General features: G+C 40.3%; 1 protein-coding gene across 1 annotated transcript; it reads right to left on the bottom strand.

The window, feature by feature from the left end:
- Positions 1–4,728: 4,728 nt before the first annotated feature.
- Positions 4,729–17,413, bottom strand: ppp2r1bb (protein phosphatase 2, regulatory subunit A, beta b). The gene is made up of 15 exons (XM_079225362.1): positions 17,331–17,413; positions 16,607–16,697; positions 16,332–16,432; positions 15,908–16,140; positions 15,575–15,722; positions 15,306–15,461; positions 13,563–13,677; positions 13,189–13,259; positions 10,475–10,609; positions 8,472–8,645; positions 8,269–8,329; positions 7,003–7,157; positions 6,651–6,793; positions 6,429–6,520; positions 4,729–6,305 (listed from the first exon to the last, which is right to left on the bottom strand). The coding sequence occupies exons 1-15, from the start codon at positions 17,406–17,408 to the stop codon at positions 6,289–6,291; spliced, it is 1,770 nt and encodes a 589-aa protein (XP_079081488.1). The 5' UTR covers positions 17,409–17,413; the 3' UTR covers positions 4,729–6,288.
- Between the last annotated feature and the right edge of the window lie 712 nt (positions 17,414–18,125).

Raw genomic sequence — 18,125 nt, 5'->3', positions numbered from 1 at the left:
GCACACAACAGACACACTTCAGTCAAACTCACCAAGATGTCTGCTCACAGTCACTCTTAATCACAGACACACACACAACCAAATACTAAGGATCATCTTAGTATAGTATGCCAAAACAAATAGAAAACATATTTTGTAATATGCCATAAATAAATCATTAAAATATCATATAGTATGTGATGAAAAGGTTAGGAAAACTACCATCATCTAGTATCCCATAAACAAGTATTCCTCTAAAAAATGTCATAGTATACTATCAATAAATCCAGACAGACTTATTGTACAGTTTTCCATAAAAATGTCAGAAAATGTATGTATGTGTGAAAATCATTTAAAAAATGCAATGTAAAGTATGCCATAAACAATGTAATTGATAGTATTCCATAATAATGCTATTCAGAAAGACAGTGTTGTATGTCATAAAATATTATGGTAATTTGTTTTAAAATTATTAATTGGCTATAATGCGCCATTTAAATACTGAATGTATACTTCATAGCACCTTTCTGTGATGAATATAAACACACCAAAACACACCAATACTTTCTTAAGTACACATAGATGTGATCCTCAGCTGCACTTTGAAGAACTCGTTAGTGTTCACGAGCAGGATGAGGGCCTGAATATTTCTCCATGATGAGTACCTGAGCCGACCTGACGTCATCGTTTACTTCATCTCCATGGCCTGTTAATATTCATCAAACTACATGAATCTCAAACACCTTCTGATAGTAAAGTGCTGCGTAAAAGGGGGCTTGTCCCGAGCCGAGCTCTGATTGGTCGACCTCAGCTTCACATCTGGACTGGAAATGCATCCAGAGCAGAAACATGCTACTAGAAAATAAAGGCACTTCGCAACACTGTTTCAGAGCCGAGGTTTGTCCCCGATTGTGTGGAAAGGATCATGGAGAGAGGACACGTCAATCCAATCAGCCCCTCAGACAGAGGACGGCTAATCCCACTAACGCACCACCAGAGGTAGGAGAGAGAGGTGAGGGGGGTCAGTCTGTTCATAGAAACCGAGCAGGCTCTCTCTTCTATTCTCTGAATCAGACTGCTGATCCACTGCTGAATGGGTCACACTCGTACTGATCAGATTTCTCGACGTCACCTCACATTTAGCATCTGTTGCCTTCGATGCAAAGTGAATTTGATTGTGTGAACAGAGTTGCAAGACAGCGGCTTAAGGATCCTCCCATGAGCTCTGGAAAACAAATCTCTGGCTCAACACCTCATGCTCTGGTATGAGAGAAAGAAAAACACCACGATAAAAAAAAGGCAAAGGGATGCGTCGACACACTTTCCACAGAGCAGCATGTTTCCCTATAAGACAGCGGCATTTTCCAGGTAAACGTAGTTATTTTTAGTATGTTTTCAGTGCCATTGTCTGCCATGCAGACCTTCAGCTGGCCGTCTGTCACAGACTTGCGGGGGAAGAAAAGGAAGCTGATACGAGGACAGTCGGTGGCATAGTCTTCGTCTTTTTTTCTGTAAAAATATCACAATATCAGAGGCCTATTCACTCATCAGGCCAAAGTATGCTGTAATGACATCAATGGTTGCCATGACAACAACAGGAGGGTGCGATGACAACATCCTCCTGCGTCTTTTTAGAGCAGGACATCACAGCACTGTTCAGGATTAGAGCTGCACACAAAGAAAGAAGTAAAAGAAGCTTGAAAGCAAATGCTCAAGCTCTGAATGCAGAAAGGAAAAATGAACTTTTACAACAAGATGGGCCTTTTTCTGTCTTATTCACAATGCAATACACACCACAAAAACTAAACATTTACACGGCAAAGCCTCGTGTTGCATCCAGGCTGGCATATAACTATCTTTATTCAAAACGGACCATGTACAGTTCAAACATAAATGCCACCATTTGATGCACTGTACCAGAGTATAGCTTCAGCTAATTTGCATATGTAGTCCCTTGACCGGTCATAACAAACACAACGCAATAGCAAACAGTACAGGATCAAAGACACAACACAACATCATACGTGGTGAGAAGAACACACAATACAAAGCTTCAGAGCAGAGTAGCAAATTAAGCAGTAAAAACCATAAGCTTTGCATGGTGTGTGTCTCTTCATTAAAGGTCAGACTGCACTCGTAGGTATTCGTCCCATCATTCTGCTCAGTCTCGTATCTCTGAGTCCACGCCGAACACATGCTGGCCAGCAGATGGCCAGAGTCTAAAATCCCAGTACAGATGACCCAGTAGTGCCTGGAAAGATCGGCTCCTGCAGCCTCTGGGCTGGATGTTACAGCAAAGACGAGTCACACACTTGAGATTTTATCGAGAAACATTTCTTAGGGTTTATAAACCTTTGCTGCATCACTGAAATGTGACAGAATAAAGAGGAGGGGAGCTGAAGGGGCAAGGTGATTTATTAAGGAAAATGAGTGAGCCCTGACTGATGTTTGTCACCTTGCGAGCATCTGACCTCCCTGTGTGTGTCTGTGTGTGTGCGTGCGTGTGCGTGTGTGTGTGTGCTAGTGTGTGGGCTTTGCCTGACTCCTTTCATTATAAATGACACAGTCCTGGGAGGCAGCTGCATTGACGTCAGGGCTCTCAGTGCCGTCAAGAGCTCTGGCTGCTGAAAATCCCCCCAAATAACAGGATCTAAATAGAAAGAAATAGGTTGCTGCTGTTTCATTACTGCCTCGTGAACTCAAGTGGATTTAGGGGGGCGGATTAGCCCTCGCCCTCAAGTAATCGTGTTTTAATGAAGATTTTCGGTTGCAGAAAAAAATTCAGTTCAAAGCTTTGGTGCGTTCCTCCTGAGTCTAGATCACCAGCTTACAAAAAAATACCTCGGAATAAAACCGTATACGTGAGGAAAAGTCAAAGTATTGTTTGGTTATCAGTCTCAGAGGTTGCATAACATTTATCTGTTTCCTACTTCACATTTAGCAATAGCTCTCGAGGCAGTCTGGCTGTAGCAGAATGTGCTGACACACCTGTGTTTTACAGTGTATAGTGCATAATGTGTTCCGGCGGTGAGCTACAGAGTCAAAGGGCCGGCTGGAGGATTGGCTCAGAGGAGGGCTGATGGGAGATTTGAGGACATTAAAAAAGGAGAGTTGAGATTCTCATAAAGATCTCTGCCATGTGAGTTATCTCCCTGACCCTGTTGATTGGTCATTGGGAAATAACAGATAAATGTCTTGTGCATGTGGCACAAAGCAACGTGCACCTGCACAAGACATCCACTTGCTGTGCTAATATTGCTTTAAGGAAGATGTAAACTTGTTTTTCATACATGCAAACTACACATGGTGGAGAAAGACAAATATTCTTCCTCAGCCCAGCCCATATTTCACAGCGTTCCTCTCCCCAGCAGCAGTCCGGGTCGGGGCCGGTGTCAGCAGCAGGTCCTGCTCTGTTCTGCACGGTTCCCTGTGGACAGAACCGCCCAAAGGACCGGCGCTTTCATCTCTGCAGCAGCAGGCGAGCAGGTTAGAGCCGACCCAACGCGAGACCAGCAAAATGCCAAACTCATCCCAGATTTTCTTGAGTAGTTTACAGGCTGAGAAGATATTACTCGCGCTTAAAATTATATTTAGACAAAACAGATAGAGTATTTAACATTCGTGGACTTCACAGAGCATATAATTAGGCCTTTTTGATATCAAACATAGAGCAAGACCATCCAAAATGTGTCTGTTCTTGCATTGCATGAACACAAAATTTGCTAAAAGCAAATAACCAGAAACCCATCATCATGATGGAGATGATGGTGGAAGCCTCGCGCTGCTTTGGGGACACTTCTCGGAATCTTCTGAAAATAGAGGAAAAAATGTATGCAGTAAAAAAAGAAAAATACTTAATAAAACTCTGCAAGACCACTGTGAATGAGGAAATGAGCCCACACATAAAGTCATAGCTCCATGGAAACGCTTCATAGAACTTTGTTAAGTCCAAGAGGGGTTGAGTCCAAGTCAAGACCTTCGAGCAAGTCCACAACATTTGGCAGGACTTACAATGTGCTGTGTGCTCAGGGTCACCGTGTAGCTGGACTAAAGTTAAGTGGTTTGCAAAAAAAGGTGAGATCAAACTAAAGCTCCAGCTGTTCTGACTGACACAACATACAAAAGAAGCCCTTTGTCTTAACATATTGACGCAGAGGGTGAATATTTCTGCAGTTATATAGAAATAATAGTATCACATCAAAATGTCATTGTATAGAATCCAAAAAATTTAATGTAAAAGTCTTACTTTAGTATGACATGAAAATGTGATATAGTATAAAATACAAAGCATATTGTAGTATCTCTTAAAATATAATATGCTGTCATCAAAATGTGATGGTATAGAATGGTGTAAACAAACTAAGTCAGTTTAGGTCAAAATGACATCAAAAATCGTCATAGTACAGTAAGTCTAATCATTTACAAATACACAGAATAGTGATGTATTTTGACAAAATAATATTTTGTTGATCACAATCAACTGAGTTAACGATCTAATATAATTATGTCAGAGTCAATTTAGTAAATTCATCAGATTGAAAATTAAGTGGCTGTTTTGATGATCTTTTCCTGTTGCTTGTCCATCATGAAGCAAATCAGCAATTACAGTGACAAGAATCCTTTATGTACTTGAGCAATAACTGGTTACAAAAGCAGCTACACTGGTTCCTTTGTGTTACTTTATTCAGTTAAAGATACAGTAGTAGCACCCCAATGGTGGAGAGAATTCTAAATAAAATCAGTCTGTGATACAGGACAATTAATCAAGGTTTATTCAAGAACAAAATGTGGGGGGTGGGGGGGGGGGGGGAGTTCAGGGAAAGACAGAAGTTTATTTTATCAACACAGAAGATACATGTATTCAACCGGCCCATGACCATCCCAGCTCCTACCCCATAATAAAACATTATGCACACTTGGACTCATTCTCCGTGTCCCCAATCCCACTTTCTTTGAAAGCATGCATTTGTTCCCCATCGTGTAGAGATTTGTTAGCAGGGTCCTCGGGTGCCCTTTGCTATCGCTGACCGTATGCTTCTAAATCTCATTTACAGTGGAGGACTTAGCATGGATTTAAGGGGTAACTTAATGGCTCTAGGACAGGAAGCGGTTTTGTTAATCCCCATGACCCTCATAGCTGTAGTCAAGTTAGTTTTACCCTCTTATTAACATCCAAAAAATAAAGAACATTGTCTCTTTACAGGACAGATGAAAACTAGTTACCCAGGCAGACTAAAAGAAAACACCACTGCTTAGTCAAAGTCATAGGCACAAATATTAAGAGCAAAGCAGAGGACATAGTGAAGAAAATCATAACTGACAACTAATTCCCACCCTATCTCGTCAACAACATCACTGAGGAGTTGGAGGAGAGATCATTATGAGCAACACTTCCTGACGTAGCTGGTCCCTTTTCACAGCAGCCATGTTGACCCGTCATCGCAGGGTAAACCGGTGCAATTAATAACATTAATTATGGCCGTGCTGCATTTAAGGTGTGCCAGGGCCTGGTATTTGGCAAGCTGGCTCACTGGAATGACTGTGACACTAAATAAAATGAGACCATAATTAATTTGATCAATTACACCGATGTTTACCCTGCTATGACATGTCGAAATAGCTGCTGTGAAAAGGGCATAATACAGCGGGCAGAGATTATTTATTCAACCAGTGAGGAAACAACAGGTTTGGTCTGGTGGAAAAATAAAGACAGCCTCGCAGACCTTTCAATCAGTTCTCTGGAGTGCTACAGCAGCATCTCATGAAAAAGACTATCAAACTATGAAAGGGCTAATGTGGGAGGAAGCTCAGCTAAATAAGCAGCTCGCTGCGCCATCTGCTGCTCAAAGTTTGCGTCTCGCATTGAGAGAAAAGCGCAGCAGCACGGAGAGCTAGCACAGCCCTGCGTGCTAGGTCGCTAACGTAGACGTGTGGTACGCTGCAATGACCGGGCCTGAAGGACACCGGAGGCAGAGGATGTAAAAGGAAGGAATGTGAAGAGGGGTTCTGGATAGAGATGCTTAGCTAGTACAGTAGCACATTAGGCAGCATGCACCAGTTAATGCAATTTCGTCACACTTTGCCTTTGTTGAAGCACCCATATACAGCAAAGAGGGTTAACGAAGAAGCCTGAGCTCGGCCTGGACATAGTTGGACAGCAAACAAAAGCAAAAAAAATAAATGGATAAAACAATCGTTAACAGCTTTCTCTATACATTTACCAGTTGTTCCTGAACATCAATAAATATCTTGTGAAAGTGTTTGTGTTCCTGTCTTGGGGAGTTGTCTGGTTGAGTCATGTTGGGTTGGTTACGCTAGGACCAGAACTGTGGAAAAAGCAGAAAACAAGAATAAGAACATTTACTACCTTAAGATTAAAATGCATGTCAGATTTGAATCATGTCATTAAACGTTTGTTTATATAGATAAAAGAAGAGTGACATGCTTACCACTGATAGCCTCCTGGGCAAAGTACTTGACATCCATGTCTGTGTCCGTGGCAAGCTTCTCCAGCACAGGCTTCACTTCGGTTTGAAGGGCACTTTAGGATGAAGAGGGTGAGAATGATTAAACTCATTTAAATTTCTGCTTCTTGATTTTAGTATCATGGCTCGTTTCTATCACTCTGGAGAGAAAACGTCTGATGCCAAAATTACAAAAAGGCAACATACTTGCTGTCCAGGACGGGGCCAATCTTCTGAAGGGACTTGGCCACGTTGAAGCGTACGTTAGCCACCTGGTCGTTGGACATCTTGAGGACCACTGGTAGCATCTGCTTTGTGGTGATGTCCTGGCCACATGCCTCTGACAAAGCCTGAGACACAATACAGATGGTCACCAGCAGTAAACAGATTTTACAAATAATAGACAAATACTTTTCCCAATACAAACTAATTCAGTTTTACTCATACTGATAAATGGTACAACAAACGAGCCACCTTAATGGGACGTCAGCCCCTTCAGAGTAACTCCAAGGACGTCAACATGAGAACAAGTTAATGGGAAACGATGCCGTTGACTCACATTGATGCAGAACAGAGTCGTCATCCTGTGGAGGTAATTGGGGTCGTTGGCCATGCCCAGCACTTTGGGCACAATGGTGTTCTGCGCCCACTCCGCTCCAAACTTCTCCACCAGCTTCATTAGGTTACAGGTGGCCGCCTCACGGATGGCATACACTAGAATATGAGTGACAACATCCTTTGTGAAAGATATTCCGGAGTTTGTCCATTTACCAAGATGTGTTCAATGACCTTGAGAATCATATTTCACACGCAATTTGTATGTGAAATGTTAAAATGAAACAAAAAAGACCCCTTTGTAATAGTGTCAGTGAGGGAAAGATTCTGGGCAGATTTCTCTAGTCCCGTTTTTTTTGGGGATTGCGTAAGGGTGCCACAGCTCTAACCCCGGCCAAACACAAACACACACAAAGAAACTCACACCAACAGTAGTCCAATGATGTAACCCAGTTGGCCCTTTGTCTTCAATAGGGAGCGAGTGTGTGTGTGTAATTGGAAAACGTGATATTTATAAAAAATGTTCCAAGTGAAAAAAATGGAGCCGGATGTGTTGTGTATCTCTACGGGTAAACAGCTCTTGCAGAAATTGAATATGGGTGATGGACTCAGTGTCTCACAGAGTTAAGAACTTAGGGCTAACCAGCATAAGCGTAAACTTAAAGTGTGATTTCTAACTCTTTTAAGTAGAGGAATAATCAACACCATCTTCTATAAAAGCAAAGAGCTGCAAATTGCCACATCTCAAACCGTCCTTAGATCCCAAATGTCTCACTCTCACTAATAACACAATATCAGGAGACCTGCAGGCCAAGCTCAGGTAAGAGCAGCGATGCTCTGAGATTTGGAAACCTAATGACAGCATATATAGTCAAAAAGAAAAGTATTGGTACGAACACAACATTGTCAAGTGTGGAGGGAAAATAAGCAGTTAATATAAAAAAAGGCTATCTAATGCATTATAAAAAAAGGCTCAGAGAGGCTGCAGAGCATCAGAGCAAATGAAATGATCACAACTGGAAAATGACATGGGCTGGGGTCCTTCCCCAGGAAGTTTAGTGGTTTTGGGAGGTGATTGGGTTGTTGGAAGAGAAATAAAACTAGGAAAATATTTGGAAAAACAATCAGAATTCATCGAATAGAAATATTGCCCAACTCTGTTTAAGCAACCACTTGTGTGTACTATGTCCTGCCACAAAACAGTAGGTTTATATTTACAAGTTCAATTTGTTAATACCATGGTGAATTTTAACCCAATAAAGTTCCTTACCGTGGTCAATCAGCCAGGCCATACAAAGAGTGTTGAGCTTCTCGTCAAAGAATTCCACTCCCTGAGAAAACATGGACACATTGTAATTAGATTGCTTTCCTGGATGTCAAATCAGGCCATATTTTGGCTGTACATTGCCAATTAGAAGACCGTCAAAACATTCTATGCGAGTTTCTGCTGTGTTCCTCGACCTCATGACTCACCAGCTGTCCTGCCAACAGTGGCATGTACTCTATGATGGCGAGGCGGACCCTCCACTTTGCATCCTCTGCCAGCTCCACAATGGCTGGCAGCAGCGACTGGGAGAGCTGACGGATGCCAATTACCTCGTTCACACAGTCGAGGTTGGAGATGATGTTGAGACGCACCTCGGGGCACTGTGACAAAAAATGAAGAGCATGTTAAGCACATGGCAGCAAGCCTTTGTCACAACAAAGTATTTTGAGATTAGACCAAAAAAACAACAACTTTGCATTCCAAGTAACCCTGGAATAACAGAAACAGTGGGTCTAAAAGGAGGGAAATTAGGATCGTTAGGAGCCCTGATATTGCAGGAATGATAAGATATGGGACCTGCATAAAAATTTTGCTTTTGACAATTGGATTACGATGCATTTTGCAACAATCTCTGACGTATGGAAATCCAATGCGAAGAGGAGTCGTTTCTGATGTTCATTGCAGACTTGTTGTAGGAAGAATCCAATACTTCACAGTAGCACCTCCTTTATTAGCAGGCTTTATTATGATGTCTCTATTGTTTTGAAAGGCTTCCAATGCCCACTAATCATTCAAAGTCAAATCTAATTCGATGGGCCCTTTTCCTTTATTTATCGTTCAATGTTTTTTGTTAAATGTTTTGCACCTCCTGCCAGGACAAATTCCTTTTGTGTGTAAACTTACTTGGCAATAAATGGTTCTGATTCCTTTCCTAGCAACCCCACATATTTTAAGTTATATAATGAAAAACTCTAGCACCGTTTTTACTATCTCTCAAGTGTAAATTTCTTGTCTAGAACTAAGCTACTTTAGTCACTGTAAGCAAAACAGACTTCCAAATAGTTTTGTCTCAAACAATGAAAGCCAGGTTTATAAGAGCCTTAAAAGGAGATCTTCTTTAGTTCAATGTTGGACAAAATATGAACTGAACCAGCTCCACAAAACCTTTCATCCACATATCCCACCCCCCAAAACATGGAGGCCCTAAACTGCACAATGATTGAACACTCACACATGCTTGTTATCTAAGTGGGAAGATAAATGTAGCCAAAAAAGGCATGTAACAATTTGGAATAATTCCGCTTTTAAATAAATAGCACGTCTGCTGAACATTCTCCATCTTGCTCCCTTTAAACTGTCCTAAGCACCTTGAATTATTGAAATGTGCAAGTCAAAGCTGTCAGTTTGGACATAAATCTAATTAGACACTCTTAATCTTGCATTTGTGCTGTAAGGAAATGGGGCCATCTTTAAATAGGACTAAGGAAAGAAACAGTGAAAGACATGACAGCCGCAAACCTTCCAAAACCGTAATACACATTTGTGTCTCTCATGTCAAACTCGTATATAATCTCAATATGCAAACTTGTGCCATGGAAATGTATTCATAGGACAAGATGCCATTGGGCCAACGCTGTTCTCGATGAACCTGTTACGTTATCTGATGAATGCCCTTGTACATTCTTCCTAGAGAATCCAGCCCATTATAACTTCATGCAGACTCACAAAACACATTGCTCTACTAATTTGTTTCTGTAATTTCAAAAGGTTACGTCTAATACCGACAGTCACAAAAATAACTGAAATGCACATCAGACATACTAATGAAAGGATATGTCTAATTTAATTACAAAACTATACTAACAATGACGAGCATTACTTACTTTAACCACTGAATACCTACATTTACTACTTCAAAATGTGAGTTGCAATATCGTATCTAGTTCCGCTGTGTCCGGCTTTTGTTTATGCTTCCCTCTAGACACAGCAATCTGGTCCTCTAATTGTAAGGCCTCTGTCTGGATGCCAACTGCATGCATCATCCTCTTACCCAGCCAGGTACATCTGGTGGCTGCAGCTAAGATGCTTCACATGAAGCTTTTGTTGTGAATGTTACCAAACTAAGCACTGCCTTAAGGATTTCAAAAGCCAGGTGTCTAAAATGTCAGAGAAATTGAGGGCGCCGATGACAAGTCTGCATTGTCTTTACCTCGTCCTTGAGCTGAGCCAGGAAGAGAGGCAGTAAGTGCTCTATTGTGTTGTCCTTGCCCAGGATGGTCGAAAGGCCCATAATGACTGAGGCCAGGGCTGACTTCACATGCTGATTGGTGTCTGAAACAAGTTCCTGGTCAGAGACACGAAACAGAGAGAGCAGACAAACGAATGGTTAAGACAGAGTGTATGCAATCAAAACGTAAAGACCACAGCAATGGCTCATAGTCACAACACACTATAGAGAGGGAGGCTATGGTCGACTTGAGCGTAACAAACAGTACGGCTGTAAAACTGGCCAAAAGTGAAGTTTAAATATTATAAACTCTTAAGTTGAAATATTTCATCTATTTTTACGCATTATGTTTAACATTTTAAAAATAACTGATCAAACCAATATCATACAGAGCTTTAAAGTCAAAAGAAATAAGGACTTTTAACAGTTTTTAATGCTACCTGTATATCTTTGTTCTACAGTTGATGTTATTAACAGGATAAGCAAAATCACCCTTTGTGACACTGATCTGTACCTTTTGTATGAAGGTCTATTGATCCAAGAATTCCACTAAGGGTATACCTTCACTGCCACTTCCATTAGTGAATGAAAATTAAAACTCTACTGCCAATGATATAAGATTTTTTTATCAGTAGCACTACAACTGGACTTATTGTAGGACCAACACAACACTGCCATCTGCTGTTCAAAATCTGACAGCTACTGGCAACACCGTCTTACTCCATCTAACCAACACAGGTAATCAGTGTAGTGCTGTGGAAATATCTCTATCCTTGAAAATGTGCCAATATGCTGTTTCATCCAATACCTTTAACCTCTTAACATTCCTGTAAAATTTGACGAAAAACGCCTATCCAGGTATACCCAAAGTAAATTGCAAGCTGTACTTGAACTATTTGGAGTAAATGCATGGTCTTGGTCTCTTTTGAAAGGTAACAATCTGAAGCTTTTTTCCCCCCCTCAATAGTCAGAATCACTTTAAGTGCTATAAGAGTTATATGAGTTTGAACACACTAAAGTATAAGGTTTTTATTTCCGTCTGAACATTTCTTTGTAAATAGATGCCTGTAGATGACTATAAATGGGACTTATGGACTGGAAAACACAATGGGACCATAGCCTGAAGCCTTTTCTAGTCCAAGTAAAAAGTTGATAACAATATCACAGAAAATTAATATTTTACACATGTTTTTCTAATGAAATGTCTAGGCGTTTTTTCATTTCGAGACTGAAAATATTCCTGATATATATACTATATACCTATTAAAAAGGCTTATAGTCTTGCAAACTTATATAGGTACTATTCATATATATACTACCAGTATTGCTGACACAGAGAAAATGAAGTATAAATGCATTTTTATGCTAATTTACACTTCAGACTGAAGCTCTATACAGCAGCTGTCTCTTCTCATCAAATTGAAGGCTGTTGGGATTATTTGCCCCCCCTCTTCCCGCCTATCTTTGTTTAGGCAATTTCATTGGCTGTCCGAAACGCCTGTCATCTGACCTGTACGACGCGACAGACGTGAGCCACGTAAGAAAATAGAGGCTGAGCCTAAACTTCAACGTAGCTTCTGGTTGGGTAATGTAGCTTGTCAGTCAGGACATGAAGCTCCTAATGGTTCAAGTGGGGTCTCATTGGAACCGTTAGATTTCGGCGGACATTTTGATAGCGAGTTTGTAGCTGTGCTCCCATGCAAACATAACTTTCTGCTAAAAACGAAACTACTTTCGTTCATAACTTTCAGCTGCAATGGAATGATGCAACGCCAGTTGGTGGATATTTATGGATGTAATCACGTGTTTTGGACTAAATCTTTTATGGGATTTATTTTATTGGACCTTTACAACGTAACAACGCCGTTTTTGTAGGAATATTATGGATTTATGGATCAATATGAGGCGTCATTGGTGAGTTGTCTTGATTTTCAAATCGCTTGTTTGTTGTTGTCTGACAAAAGTATTGATTGTAGCTGCTGTGGTGGTCTGATCTTGAAACGGAGTGGACAGCTGGAATCACAAGAATCGTAGGTTTCCAGAAACATATGGCACTCGTACCGAACTATAAATAGATGTAAAGTGTACAACGGAATGTACAGTGTATAGTTGAAATGGGCGCCCGCGCGACAGCAGAACGTTAAGAGGTTAAAGCATTTGTTTACACCGTGGTTCTTCTTTTGTTAGATTAGGCCAGTTTAAATATTCCACACATTAACTGCTAAGATCTGGGCAAATAAAGTCAAGGAAAGCAATGTATAGCTTATTAACAAAACCAAAGCTGTACCACAGAGAGAAGATGAAACCTAAAAAAAAACTGAAAATAAATCATAACTGTTCTAAATGTGGATAACATTTTACAGAGCAGTTTCTTTTTTAGATGAACCTACTTAATCATGAGCTCAATATTCGATACAACTGGCAATTGTATACCGTAATTTAAATGATTAGTGCACACCCTTTGAGTTTCCCATCTTTGAGTGTAATACTGGTAAAACATGTTGACAAATTATGAACCTCATCAGCAATTGAGTTGTCACCAAGACCACATGCCTGCATGAACGCTTTGGAGAAAACTATAAAAAGATACACCTCTAGCCCTTTTTCAAAGCTTTTCCATGTGTGTTTTTTTCAACTGAGAAGTGCAGCAGCAGAGAAATATCACAATGTGGCAGACAGAAAAGTGTATTTCTTACCTTGACACAGGGCAGAATGTGAGTCATGATGATTTGCTCACGATTGTCCTCTGGGAGGTTCTCACAGAACTCTAACAAAAAGAATCATAATCAGAAACCGTTTATTGCCAGGAATGTTTACACAAACAAGGAATTTTGCTAGGCGGAAGGTGCATACATTAGACATGAAACGTTAGACGAGACAAACAACAATCAACAGTCAACGACAACAACAGTGCAATGATATTTAAATCAAGAAGAGAACACTGTCAATAAAAAAATATGGAACAGACTGGGCAAAACACTAAAACAAGTTGTTGAATTTAACATATGCTATTTTGAGCGAGTCCCTCTCCAGTATTAATGCTTTAATTACCGTGTGTGTAGGTACTTACCTTTGACTTTGTTGGCTGCAGCAGCACGGACCTCAGCTTCACAGTCCTTCAAAAGATTCTGGAAGGCCGGGACCAGATCATTCTTGGTGATCTCTGGCCCAACTGCTTTCTGGAGCTACATTTGGAGAGAAATCAACGTCTCAATAGCCAAATAAGGATGTGGTGAAAATATCAACAGAAAAAAACAAAAACATGGCTGAATCCCAGTGGATAATCAAGAATAAAAAAGGTGGGTAATTAAAGCTATACAACAGGCGACATACCAACTATGATGATATTCAAAGTTTAGGCTGTCATTTAATTGAGTTGGGAAATTGTCTCCAACAAGAAACATACTTACATGCAGATAAATCTGCCATTAACTGAGTTACAGCCTCACATGCCAAAGTCCAGAATGCATTGCAACCGCCTGTTAAGCATTATGAGTAGAGCTGGACCGATTAATCGGCTGCCGATTGTAACAGACAGTTTTCAGCTGATCGACCATGACTGTTTCATATTTTGGAGGTTCACATTTACACAAATGTGCCACATGACGGCAGTTAATTCACAGCCACACACACACACACACACACACACACACACACACACACACACACACACACACACACACACACACACACACACACACACACACACAACATGGTTGTGTGGATTTTCTCCAGGGTGAGTGAAGACAAAGCTTGCAGTTTAACTGCGAGTCTAATGGATGGATGGATATATGCTTTATTCATCCTAAAAGGGAAATTTGTTGTCGAAGTAGCAGCTTACAGACAGAAAAAATTAAATAACAGGGATGAAAGATATATACAAAAATAAAAATAAGCAAATATAAAACAATCATTTATTTCCTAATTATTTAAATAAAATAGCAATAACAAAGTCAAAGAATAACAGATTTGTGTATTGTTTACACTGACTTTGGGACAATTGAATTTATTTCTCTGGACCCTTGCTTTCAATTATAGTTCTTAGAAAGAAAATCTAATTATATAATATATTTTTTTAATGACTTGAATGGTTAATATTTTATTATGATGCATCTCCAATTCCGAGTAATAGAAACCCTGTTAAGGACGCTCTTTTCTATTAAATAGGTTACTGTGATTGATTGATTAAATAAATAAATAAATAAATAAATAATATATATATATATATATATATAAAAAAAAGCCTGAACGTATATTAAGTACTCTATACTGAAGTGCAAGCACTCTGGAAGTACTTGTTACAGCTTGACACCGAATCCAACATTATAAAGGAGTCAAACTGGGGCAATGCTACAATGCAGCCACTGTTTTTGATCTTCAAAAAAAAAAAAAAAGGCACAAATATTCAAGAATCCTTTAGCTGTTCAACTGATAAAAGTTTAAAAATAAGTGTCCTATGGTCATAGGTATACTTGTACTAACTTGAGCGTAAACATCACATTCATGAATTTCATAGGGTGCATTGTTTACAAATCACATGTGTAATGTGTGTTGGCCATATCCCTGACAGCAAACTGTGCCCACACTTTTAGAAATCATTTTGTGACCGACTTGGCGCATATGTGCGCTGCGGAAAATATTAATCATGACCCCAATGTCAATATTGTTTGAGTTAAATGGTTCTTCGGAACTGGACAACTTGAAGGCAACTCTAAATACGACGTGTTTCTCAATAGATATTTTTTGCCAATTCTACATTTAACCAGGATGTCAGTAACGGAAGGAAAAATTCTGAAAGAAGCCTGCTATTTACCTCAGAGAACTTGTCAGCCACCATGTAGCGGACCCTCCAGGATTTATCTTCCGCAGCCTGGCGCAGAGTTGGCATCACCAGGGACTCAAGGTCCTCCTGAGGCAGCAGAGTGGCAATGCTGACACAAGCCTCCACAGCAAGCAGCCGCACTGAGTCCTGATGGAGAAAGGTAATGTTATCAATTTGGCCATTCCTGGGTTTAACAGCAAGGGGAGATGCAGAACACAGAGTACAACAGCAGTTTAAATTAAGAAGACAACAGCACATACCTGCTCATCAGAGGCCAAAGCAGTGAAGAGGGAAATGATGTCACTTTTTACATAATCCAGCTCTAGGACTTTGGCAAACTCCCCCAGTTTAGATGCTGCAGCACGACGCACCATAGGAGTGTCATCTGAGCACAAGGTGCGGAAATGCCTAGAGATAACCACAGACATTCCATCAGGGAAAACTGAATAGACAAACCCATTGAGAAGCCTAAAACCATCACCTCAAGTATTAAATTGCTTGCATAATATAATGTTATACCAAATGTACCCAACTGCAAATAAGGATTTGGCGCAACATAAAAAGTGTTTATTTTTGTTAAGAAAGCCACTTACTGGCGGATCTCTGCTTTGACAGTGCTGGAGACACGAGGATAACAGACACTAAAGAGACCACAGGCAGATGTGCGAGAAGTGAACCAGTCACCACTGGCCAGTCGCTTGACCAAAGGCTCAAAATGGACCTCCAGGTCAACAGGAGAATGCTCCTGAGAGATCTTCCGCAGGGACTCCACAGCTTTATCTCTGACTACGGTCTCCTCAACTGTAGCTAGGCTCTCCAGAGGAGGCTGTGAATCAAGAAGGAAGAAGGTTAGATAGGGGCAATGTTCAACTATTCAAAATACAAGACATTTAGATTTCAGAGATATCCATGACTTAAAAATAATCCCCTGATGAGACCAAACCCAAAACTGAATTCCTCATGAAAACAAGTAATGTCTGCAAGCCACAGACTGATCTATAAAAACTGATGACTTACCAAGAGACAGTGAACATACTCTGGCCCTCCCACCAACATAGTGAAATTGCCAAGCTGCTCAGCCAAGGCCAGAAGCACCTCATCTTCGTCATAGATGGTGTCTAAGGATTACAATAAGACTCATTAAAAATGTATGAACATATATGTATGTATGTCTGAAAATGTAATACAATGACTGATGCAACAGCTAGGAGTTATTTAAAGTACAACACTTTCAGCATTTTTCCATGTGAAAAGCTTTTGAAAATAAATAATTGGATGGGTATTGTTATTACCTGTGAGGAAAGGAAGGAGTTCAGTGCGAGTCCTCTCGACACCAAGTGCCAAGGCAATAGTAGACAGCTTCTTGATGCTGTTCAGTCGTAACTGTACACAAGATGGGCCCGTATTAAGCAATAAAGTGTCAGCACATTCAATAAACAGTGGCAATCATTAACGTTAAGCTTCACTATACCCAGCTAACCTAGGTAGGATTTAATAGAAAAGCATTTGAGGTTAACGTTACAATCTTGGCTTGCAACCAGAGACGTAACATTGGCTAACGTTCGCGTTTCTAACGATAGCTGAATCGAAATGTTAGCTTTAATGTTACATTTATAGGCGAAGAATAAAGCAATAACAGTAAATTCTAAATACTGCGGCCTGGGACGCCCTCCTGTTGTGATCGCTAACTGTTAGTTAGATGATGCGTTAAAGCTAGAAGCTAGCGGTTAGCGAAACCATAACCGGGTCAGCTGGCGTTACCAACTAACATCAGTTGCACAGCGAAAAACGCGGTAAAAACACAGCAAAAGTTTCTCCAGAGTGAACATTTAACGTCTTAAATCAGGACAGGAAATCCACTATATTGACAAAGCAAGGTGTGCCCGGCAGAACATTCTTGATAGGCCTCGGCCGTATGTGCTAACCGCTAGTTAGCTAGCGTTAGCTGGTAAACAGATGCGAGACCAAAATTACGTGACGTTAAAATGTTTTACAAAGCAAGTGTTACTAACGTACCTGGACATCCTCATTTCGCAGTTCGTCAATGAGAACGGCGATAGGGTAGAGAGAGTCGTCTCCATCAGCTCCTGCCATTTTGGATATTGTTGTATGGAATGGCGCTGCTGTGTGTTGCACTACGGGGTTTCTGCGCAAGAAGAGCGGCTGCAGGGCCTCCTCCTCCTCCTCCTCCTCTGCTTCTGCGCTGCTGCCTTCATAAAACAGAGGAAACTGCAAAGGATCAACTTCAGACCAAGCAATTAAAAATCCCGAAAAACTAAATGAAATAAATACTTTATGAAAAACAAAAAAACTTTAAACAAGCAATACGTTGAAGCAGAACTACCGAATTGCGTAATACATAAATCATTCCAATAGTTACAGAAGTAAAAGTATCACATTATCTATTTACAGCCAAAGTAATGCATTTTAGAATGCTAGTTTATTTACATTTTACCATATGATTGAACTGTTTCCACAAAAAGTAGGGTTTCACTGGAAAATAACGACCGTACAATGACTTAACATAAACAGGTGCATTTGTAACAAGTCCAGAATATTTACAATTTAATAAATGCAAAACAATATTATTGAATATATTGTGCTCGATTGGATGTAATCGACACATATACACTGCATAACGATGAATAAGATAAACAAAAAAACTAGAATACATTACAAAGAATGGTTATGTAAGGTATATTGAGTACTTACAGGTTTGTATGTGTCTAGGGGTTTTATTGTGAAGGTAAACACGGAAAGAGAAGGAGAGAGAATATAAAGGCAATGGCGTATGTCGCGGTGTGTACTGGC

The sequence above is a fragment of the Taurulus bubalis genome, assembly GCF_910589615.1.
Source record: "Taurulus bubalis genome assembly, chromosome: 10".
In the NCBI taxonomy this organism is placed as follows: Eukaryota; Metazoa; Chordata; class Actinopteri; order Perciformes; family Cottidae; genus Taurulus; species Taurulus bubalis.
The sequence above is the reverse complement of the archived record's forward strand: the minus strand, read 5'-3'. Positions and strand labels throughout refer to the sequence as shown.